Consider the following 10,459-nt stretch of genomic DNA (forward strand, 5'->3'; position numbering starts at 1 on the left):
TGAAAGATGAAGAGAGGTCCCAGACAGGCCTAGCATCCATATGAATAAGGAGATAAAACAATCTCCCGGCATCCCACCTCCAGTGAAATTGCTATGGGCATCTTTGAGCCAATGAGTACTTCAAAAAATTCTGGAAACATCCCTGTTCAAACCCCAGTGCTACAAAAGGTGGGCACCAGGAAGGGGGAGGTAGGAATATAGTTTACCCTGTCCTGCCTGCCAGCAAGGGAAAAAGCATGCTTCCCCAGGAAGCTAGCATGCGGCAGTGGCCTATGGACATATCAGGGCAGGACTGAAGGAGGGACTGCTTGCTCTGCTGGGAAGCCGCAATGAGAGCTAGCAGAGGGAAGGGCCACCTGCAGGAGGACTGAGCAACCTTTCTGAGGGAGGAGGGGGGCGGGAGGGAGGCTCTGGCAGGAGGGGAGGCGGGAGCAGAGGGAAAGCAGGATCATTCAGGCAGTGAGAGAGGGCAGCCCCGCTCTATTTCCCAGGCTGCTCTCTGGGATGCAGGCAGGAAGGTCGAGTGTATTACGCTGGCCCCACCTCCTGAAGCTCTCTCTGCAGCTGCTGGGCTGGACACAAAAGCGTGAGGGACAGAGACACCATCTCTGCTGATTTGTACCAAACTCGGGTTCCAGGGGCTGAGAGGCCACATGTGACAGAAGCCGGGGTGGGGGACCCACGCAGCTGTCTGCATTTCCCAGGTAAGCAACTATTTGTGTCAGAGCCAAAGGTAGAGAGCCAGGCCTAAAGGCAGAGGAGAAGGCGGGAGGTGGCTGCCCTGGGATGGACCTAGAACAATCTATGGAAGGAAGGCAGGAAGAGGGGCAGGGGCCGCAGCTGCCCTTAGGCCAGGCTTCTGCAAGGTGTCCCTGTATGAGGTAAGCAAGCCGGAGGCTGCATTTGGGCCACTCCTGGCTGGCAAGGGTGGTGGAAGTTCCAGGAAAGGGCTGTGCTCTGACAGCTTCTGGGGGTCAGCGTCGCTGGAGAGCAGACGCTCCAGCCACAGCGTGGCACCAGTGTTCTTCCAGACCAGGAGTATTTATGTAGACTCGGCCAGAAAATCCCACCCTGAGCCCCTGCCTTCCTCTTGGTCTTGTCGGTGGTCAAGGGAGAACCTCCAGGAGGAAGAAAGCAGGATATACTCCCTCGGGCTGTGGCTTCAGACAGGGGAGGGATTTCCCATCTGAAAAGACAATCTTCTGCCAGGCTTCTGAGGAGCTGGGAGCTGGCAGAGCGCTGCGTGCCGCCCGAGCAGGCTCACCTGTGGTCCAGAGGAGGGGAAGGAGACACGTATGTAAAGTTGGGTCCGTGCGCTGAAGCGGGGCTAGGAAGCCCAAGAAGTCGGTTTCAATCAAATCCAGCAACCCTTTGCTGTCCGTGCTGGTGGACCTCAGTCCCTGATCAGGCACGCTGGCCTCAGCAAACCGTGTTGAGCTGGCCCTCGCTGTGTCCCTTCTATTAACCACACACACACACGCGCGTGCACGCATGCATGCACACGCATACACACGCATGCAGCCACTCTTCTAAGAACCAGTGTGCTGAAANGAGCAAACCGTGTTGAGCTGGCCCTCGCTGTGTCCCTTCTATTAACCACACACACACACACACACACGCGCGCGTGCACGCATGCATGCACACGCATACACACGCATGCAGCCACTCTTCTAAGAACCAGTGTGCTGAAAATACATCAGGCCTGGTTGCCTGTCCAGGGCTATGCCAGCCACAATCTGACCTGTTATGGGGATAGAAAGGGTGGTCAGAGGGAAGGAGTGGTCCCTGGGCTTCAGGCCACATAGGGACATAAGATGCTGGACCCCAGCCACCATGGCATTATGGCCTCCCTCCATCTGTGGTTTCTCTTTCCAAGTACAAAGTGAGGATTCCTCCCCATTGCTCCCCTCCTCTATACACACACACACAGACACACACACACTCACAGTAACTGGGTTTATGATCAGGCAAGAGCTGGGGGCAGGGCAGATTGATGAGGTGGGGCTAGGATATGGCTTTATTATGTGCACCTTGACCACCAAACTGCTACAACTGTCCATCTGGATGCCTCCCAGAAGTCCTGCTGGGGGCAGAGGAGCTGACAGTGTAGGGACACCGCACAGCCCCTGACTGCTGTAGACAGGAGCTTCACACACACCATACAGTAGGCCTGTTATCGTCCATCTTCCCGATGAAGAAAACAAGGCTCTGAGACACTTGGCGATGCACAAGCATATGATTTTGAGGGTTCGGTACCATCTGTTGAGCGAATGACTAGCTCTTGCTGGCAGGGGCAAAACGCCTCCTGCCCGATGGGGAGCACATTGGAGCCACCAAGTGCAGAGACGGCTCCTCTTATCCCACCGGAGACAGTGGAAGGTGGGCGGAGAAGGAAAGAAGGAGCTTTCCGAAAGTAAACACTCAGTGACTAATACTCTTGACCACCCCCGGCAACAGTCTCCACAGTGCGTGTCCTGGCCTCTTTCTCTGAGAAGGGCAATTTGGGTCAACAAGAGCAGGGAGGAGCCCAGTGGTGAGGCCCCATAGCCAAGGCTCCTTGGCCCAGAAAACACAAGGGGCTTTGATGCCTGCAGAAAGCAGTGGCTCTCCCCCCAGGATGCTGTGGCCGCTTTTGGGCAGGGCCCAGGCCCAGGGCAGGCCTCGCGCTAGAGGCCTGGGAGGACGTACCTACAGCTTGGGGTTTAACATCATGGCCTCGGAGTGAAAGGGAGGCCTCAGCGCTGCTGTCCCTGAGCAGTGTGGCCTTGGGCAGAGAGGAAACCTCATTAGACCTCACTACCCTGGTCTGTAAAATGGAAAGAATCATAAAATAGTAACACCATCTCTCTTAAAGGTTGCTGGGAAGAAAACATGAAATCCTGCTTGCGAGGTGCTCAGCATTTTGCCTGGCTCCCAATGTCTGCCCAGAAAGTAAAACTGCTAGCCTTACCCCCTCCGAGATTCCCAAAAGGTTCCCTCCAGCCAAAAGTAAACTCAGCCCTCTGGTCAGAAATTGCCCTTCACCCCCAGGCCTGCAGGAGCCTGCCTCTCACTCCAGTGACTCCTGTAAAACATATCGCTCACACAAATAATCCTTACTAGCCAACCCTACCAGGCTTTCTCCGTGTCTTCAAGCTAAAATAAAATCACTTAGAAAATAAAACTCAGTGGCTTTCTTGTCTCATGCCTTGCTGTCAAACCCTAAGTCTATGCTTCTCAAATCAGGGTACAGGCACAGCTCGGGGCCTGTGGGGTTTGCCGGAAATACATGAGGCCGTGGGATAAATATGGCACACTTGGGGAAAAGCTAAACATTTAAACTGAAGGTAACTGAAAAAACCATTTTTGTAAAGAAAAAAAAAAAGACAGTACTTAGTGGAAAAAAAAGAAACACACGATAAATATGTGTATATGTATACATACATGTGTGTATGATTTACCTAAATTAAACCTATGTGAATATGACATTGTATGCCAACTATAATTCAATAATAAAAATGTTTCTGTAAGAATACACAAAAACAAAATATGTATATATTAAACAAACAAAATACCTTCCTTTGTGCAGGTATCCTGAGCTAAGCAAAGGTTCTGTCTCGGAGGAGCAAGAATAGAAGTGCCTGAACGTCATGACACAGGTGGACCCCCAGGAAAGGTGGGGCAAGGAGTCTCCTCTCTCTAGCTTGGGGGACGAAGCTCATGACCCCCAGATCCTGAGCATGAGCTCGGACAGAGAGGATGAAGATGGCAGGGAGGCAGGAGACAAAGAGAGCCCTGGGGACCCTGATCACCAGGGCTGTCCAAGAAGCAGCTCCCACGTGACTCAAGATAAGCCTGACTTGCCATGGCATCATCCGCCCGGTGAGGAAGAGAAATTCTCCTGCTCCTTCAGTGCCAGGAGCCTGGGGAAGGAACCGGTGGTGGTGCCTGGGAAGAAGGCCAGCTGGGGAAGAGATGAGTTCAAGATCACGCAGACCCAGGACTCCCCAGGACCAGGCACAGCTCCGGGGACCCTCCCTAGCGACCTCTCACACAAGTTGCTAGGTCGGACGCAACAGCTTAGGGACTCACTACCTGCCGGAGATGACGGAGACTCCAGGGCGAACCTGGATGCTGCCTTGGGGGTCCCATCCAGCTTCCCTGAGACGGGAAGACACTTCTGTGCACAGAGAGATGTAGACACGTCCCCAGACAACTCCTCTCTGATGTGCTTCCCCAATCCCGGGGGCAGCTGGGACCTCCCCACGCAGGAGACGCGTGCCCTGGCCCGGGGGGCTTCCCCCCAAGTCAGCCTGGCCGCAGCGGAGCTGGCCAAAGCGCGGACCGGTAGGAAGGGCCAGAAGGGTGCGCGCGAGGGTGGGCAAGGGGAGGCGCACCCCTATAATAAGTGCCTGCGGGGAGGAAGGGTCTTCCAGAGGCCCAGCAACCCTCTGAGTCCCTCGCAGCCGCGGGGCACCAAGCCTTACGCTTGCGAGCTGTGCGGGAAGGCCTACTCCCACCGGGGCACGCTCCAGCAGCACCGGCGCCTGCATACCGGCGAGCGGCCCTACCAGTGCCCCTTCTGCGACAAGGCCTACACGTGGTCCTCAGACCACCGCAAGCACATCCGCACCCACACGGGCGAGAAGCCCTACCCGTGCCCGGACTGCGGGAAGGCCTTCGTGCGCTCCTCCGACCTGCGCAAACACCAGCGTAACATGCACAGCAACAACAAGCCCTTCCCGTGCGCCGAGTGCGGTCTGACCTTCAACAAGCCGCTGTCGCTGCTGCGCCACCAGCGCACGCACCTGGGCGAGAAGCCCTTCCGCTGCCCCGCCTGCGACAGGGAGTTCGCCGTGGCCAGCCGGATGATGGAGCACCAGCGCGTGCATTCGGGCGAACGGCCCTTCCCCTGCCCCACCTGCGGCAAGTGCTTCACCAAATCCTCCAACCTGATTGAGCACCAGACGCTGCACACGGGCCAGAGGCCCTTCAAGTGCGCCGACTGCGGCGTGGCCTTCGCGCAGCCCTCGCGCCTGGTGCGCCACCAGCGCATCCACACGGGCGAGAGGCCCTTTCCTTGCGCGCAGTGTGGCCGGGCCTTTGCCCGCTCCTCCACCCTGAAGCGGCACCAGCAGATCCACTCCGGGGAGAAAGGCTTCCTCTGTGCCGAGTGCGGCCGGGCCTTCCGAATCGCCTCGGAGCTCGCCCAGCACATTCGGGTGCACAACGGGGAGAGGCCTTACCAGTGTGAGGACTGCGGCCAGGCCTTCACCAGGTCCAATCACCTCCAGCGGCACCGAGCCAAGCACAGTACCTGCAAGAAGGAGCCCATCCCCTCCTGCTCTGATGAGTGAAGGCTCTAGCAGCCAACCCTCAGGGAAGGTGAACACACTGCCGACCTCATTGCTTGGAACCCTCCTCCATGGACAAGCCCATTCACGTGGTAATGTCACCTAGCCCCACCGGTCAGCCTTTCCTCCCCACGGGTCACCGGCCATGGGGTAATCCATTGGATACATGTGTTCGATCTCTTGTGTAAAAAGTAACAGGAAGGCTGGTACCGCCTGTGTGGTTTCGTATCAGTCTTTCTTCTGAATCTCAGAGGTCATATTCAATTGGAAAAAGATAAGAAACAGTAGTGAGAACTGGTCAGGAGTTGAGTTCCTTGGTGGGGGGATTTCAGTGGATTGGGAATTATGTCCTGGGCACTGTGCAAGCCTCCAGGGATCCAATGAAGAAAAAGATGGTCCTGTCCTGCCCTCAAAGCCATATGCAAATACCAAGAAGGCATCAGGGGCTGGTCCTCTTGGGGAGAAAGGTACTTTTCAGTTTTTACATGAATAAAGGAATCCCCGGAAGTGGTTTCTGTGAGCAACTCTTCCAAAGCAGCAAAACCTCCCTGAGGTTAGCTCAGACCAAGCCAGATAACACATCATTTCACTTTCCTACCAAAATTACTTTACCCTTGGGAAATGGGTCTTGGCTTTGAAGTAGAAAAGGCCTTTATCTTTAAGAGAGGGGAATTTGTGTCCTATGTTTTGGAACCAGTTATTCTGTGCGTCCAGAACAATCTTAGCATCTGAAAAAGAATTCCCTTCCTCTTTACAGTCAAACTTGTAAACTGGATCTAATCTGAGTCTCACCCACAGAATGTACACGTGCTTCCTGTCCAGCCACCTCTTACCCTGCTCCCGCCCTGGGGACTTAAACCATATGTAATTTACAGAGAGTAATATGCCCATTTACAGAGAGATATATAACATTTCTCCAAATGGGCCTGACCATAATTCAAGAAACCTCTTAGATTCACTTAAATTTTCCAGGTCATTAGCTCCAATTTGAAGTAGATAAAATAAAATACCCCTTGCCCATGTGCCAATTGGTTTGTCTTTGTTTCAGAGTCTTAAAACCAGGTTTGGAAACCCACATGATTCACAATTACTCTCTAATGAGGTTATTTGAAATCTGTGTATTGCCAACAGCCATTCTTCAAAATGTATTGATTTTCTATAATTTCAAGTCAGTAGTTCTTAGCTCTGGACCCCAGCTGTGAAGAATCCATGACTTCACAGAGTTCCCTTGATGCACAGGGGCAAACATGGAATAAGATATTCCATAAGACTGTTTAGTACTCTCCTTCTGTGGATATCTTTTTAGCATATTCTGAAAATTGCCACCAAAGGGTGTCAACTATGAACTTCTCTTGAATTCCACCTTGACACATGGGAGCCAAAGAGAAGCGGTACATGTTATCATACTTTGTCTGACAAAGGAAACCTTAGGAGAAGAGTTCAGACTGCATGCCTGGAGGTTTTGTGTCTTAACTCCCTTAGACATATCTGCCCGTCCAACCAACAGAGTTAGCTGGTTCAGGGTCTGGCATGAGGACCAATNAGTTAGCTGGTTCAGGGTCTGGCATGAGGGCCAACGGTTGAGTTATTCCATCCCCATCATTTACCAGTGATATGACCTTGGCTTCAGCTTCTGCATCTGCATTGGCTAATTAGGAGTGATAATAATGGGACAATAAAAATTGGAATTATCCTGCCAGAAAAGGAAATTTGGCTGAAGGCACAGGTATTAAATTGTTGGAAGTCATAAAAATCAACCATAGCCTTATTATTATGAACAGAGTAAAGGTTAGTATATTTTTCCTGGGTAACCAATGAAATCCTTGAAGACTGAAGTCATTATTTCTCTTCTTTCTTTGTATTCTTCTTTTAAANTGGGTAACCAATGAAATCCTTGAAGACTGAAGTCATTATTTCTCTTCTTTCTTTGTATTCTTTTTTTAAAAGATGGTTGTTACTACAGTTTTGATAATTAAAAAAATTATTTTGCTTCTATAAGTTTTTAAGACAGTTGTTTTCCAAACCAGTTCCTAGAATGGCTGTAGAGNAAGATGGTTGTTACTACAGTTTTGATAATTAAAAAAATTATTTTGCTTCTATAAGTTTTTAAGACAGTTGTTCCCCAAACCAGTTCCTAGAATGGCTGTAGAGGTTACCTGAGCTGTTTGTTAACCACACAACTTGTTGAGTCCTAGTTTTGAATATTGAAACAGGTCTGCTGTGCATCTTGGATTCTAATTTTTTAAGCTTCTCATATTTTCTGATGCACAGCCAAGTTGGGACCTCTGGTACAATTAATTATTGGTGATAATTACCTTTTATCATCTAGTAAGCAGATAACATGAAAATAAGCAGGCAACCAGGATGAGATCACAATAGAATGAGATCAAAAATAGGCTCAAACTGCTAGAATACCTCCCGACTTGGATATGATGGACTCAAAGTAGCAAGCAGGTTTTGATGTGGTCCCATAATCAGTATCCAGGTATAGCTTCCAGATGGGCACACCTTTGGGGAGAGAGTGTGTACTTTTTGTTAATAGGAAGAAAAAAAACTAAGTTAGCTTGTGCTTGGTATCTTTGGAGCTACATACTGTGTTTCTGGAATAAAAGGGATGATAATATACTGAAGAGACTGAGGAGAACTTCATCCTTCAGTGGTATCACATAATCAATCACATTTTAAGGAAAATTCTCCTGACCAGTCTTTTCTCATACCAGCTGCAAGGATCATATTGAATATGTGTTGCAGGGGAATGCAGTCCCCTTACTGTAGCCACAGGTCACTGGGCTGGACAGTGGTGCTCAAGTGAAAGGCCCCAATTCATGGAGTGGAGAAGCAGATACAAAAGGGAAGTCAACCAGCTACAAACTGGTATGGCACAAATTCTGCCCAGTAAAGTTTGCCCATCCAAAGTGGGGGCATCTGAATCCTCTGTTTGCAGAAGAACCAGTGTTTGAATAAGTGTATTCTGGCTCAGATTGTTACCCCAAATAATAGTGAACTACTTTTCTAGTTTTCTAGTTTTTTATAAACCTTTACATTACAGCAGACAATCTTATTTCCCTGTTCTGTAATTAAAAATCAGAGCAGGGCCTTCTTTGTAATAGAATTGAAAGCGTCTTTCTAGACTAGTGCCATTTCCACAGTTTAGTTTGTAAAAATTAATTTGGATATACCAGATAAAAATGATCATTTATAAGATTCCACTTAATTAACATTCCCTTGATACAGTCAACAGAGTCCACAGTCATCATGATCCATGTCCTTTTGATGATAGTGATAATAGTTAGCACCTTACATAGTATTCAGTGTGCGTGGGACTGTTTTAAGTGTTCCGTACATATTAACTATTTAAACATTAAAGTAAACCTATTGTGATTATTATCCTTAGTTTTAAGGTGAGGACATCAAGAGACAAAGAAGTTATATTGCCCAAGAGATCATAGCTAGAGCATAGCATAATGATGATTGACACTTGGGCATTAAGTGGAGCCATTTAATGGCTCCAGAGACTGTGCTGTTAACCACAGGTCCAACTGTCTCTGTTTGGCATAGAAGAATACAATGCAATTATTGATGACATGTGTTTTAAAAGTAGGTGGCCATAAATTCAAGAGAAGATAATGGTTGAAACACAGAACAGCAGAAATCATGGCATGACCCAGGAAGGAAGACCTATGGATTACTTAAGAATGGATTTGGGAGAGCCTGGGTTGGCAGCTAGTCATCATGAATCCCGTAGAGAAGCTGTCAAGAAGCCGACCAGGAGAAAGGGATTTGAGTTAACGGAGCCATGGTTCCTTGAAGGCCCACCAATGTTTTATCTCACTAACAAAACATTCTGTGTCTATGCTATACACAGAAAAATACACCAGCAAAGAATCTTGACACTCAACATTCACACAAAATTTTATCATCCAAATGCATGCACATTAACAGCTATATTACCTCTGATATGAACCCAACAGATCATCCAGGAGTTCCAACTAAGCCTTAAAAATTCTTGGAGGGAAGGAAAACATCAATTTAATTGATGGACTACTCAAGCAGATGTCATTGCTAGACTCAGACCTAGACTGTGGACTACAACCTCAATGACCAATGAAAATATTGCCAAAGATGGAATGACAATGTTTCCTCAAGCCAGAAAATGGTGTCTTTTTAAAGTTGAGAGGGAAGCTCATTTTTAACATCAGTTGCCCTCTCCCCATTCTGCATAAAACCATGCCAGAGCAGTTAAAAATTTTCCACAATGGCTGGATAATATTTTTCCATGTTTTCTCCTTAACCACTTCCCACACACTCAGTCAAATTGCCTTAGAGTTTCCCTGTCCCAGGAGCGTCAAGCACTCAGTAGACCGGTTCAGTGAATAAATGGAGCTTGCATAAACCCGAAGCTATAATTAGGATTTAAAGTAAAACTGACCTCTTCTGTAAAGCAAAGAGGATGTGGAGGAGGCTGAGGACAAGGAGGGAAGCAAGATCTTCGGTGGTAGTTCAGATGAAGTCAAGGACAAGTAGTGTTAGTAAATAAGATGAAGAAATGTCCAATATTTCAGAGGTGGAGTCAATAAGGTTTGGTGACAGCATAATAGCAGCTACCATTCAGTGAACACTTTTTAGGGGTCAGACACTATGTCCATCATCCCAACTCATCCCTACAACAATGTGTTATGGGAGACCATTGAAAAATATCCCCGTGTGGGATATGCAACAGTTTTCTTCTCCAGAAAAGCAGAGAAGACTAACAGGTCTTGGCCATTGTGTATCAGTATTGTTAAGCAAGGATCAGTGAGGTCTATGTGCTCCTTCTAAGGAACGGATTGCATATCTGCCACATGGAGAACATGCAGCAACCCCCCCACCTTTTGGTTTAGAAATCATGCTTGCTTGCATTTTTATTTTCTGCCATTGTGGTGGTTTAAAAAAATATGCCCACATAAGTATCCATCAAGGGGTGAATGGATAAAAAAGTTCTGGTGTACACATACACACACACAATGGAATATTAGTTAGCCATGAGAAAGAGGGAAATCTCCCATTTGTGACCACAGAGAAAGACATGTTGAGGACATTATGTATGCTAAATGAGATAAGTCAGACTGAGAAAGACAAATGCTGTA

General features: G+C 48.5%; 1 protein-coding gene across 1 annotated transcript; it reads left to right on the top strand.

Moving 5' to 3' along the window:
• Positions 1-590: 590 nt before the first annotated feature.
• Positions 591-6,036, top strand: ZNF648 (zinc finger protein 648). The gene is made up of 2 exons (XM_002919375.4): positions 591-704; positions 3,569-6,036. Exon 2 carries the CDS (start codon positions 3,630-3,632, stop codon positions 5,334-5,336), a length of 1,707 nt encoding a protein of 568 aa, XP_002919421.2. The 5' UTR covers positions 591-704; positions 3,569-3,629; the 3' UTR covers positions 5,337-6,036.
• Positions 6,037-10,459: the final 4,423 nt, after the last annotated feature.

This window comes from Ailuropoda melanoleuca, chromosome 8, assembly GCF_002007445.2.
Source record: "Ailuropoda melanoleuca isolate Jingjing chromosome 8, ASM200744v2, whole genome shotgun sequence".
NCBI lineage: Eukaryota > Metazoa > Chordata > Mammalia > Carnivora > Ursidae > Ailuropoda > Ailuropoda melanoleuca.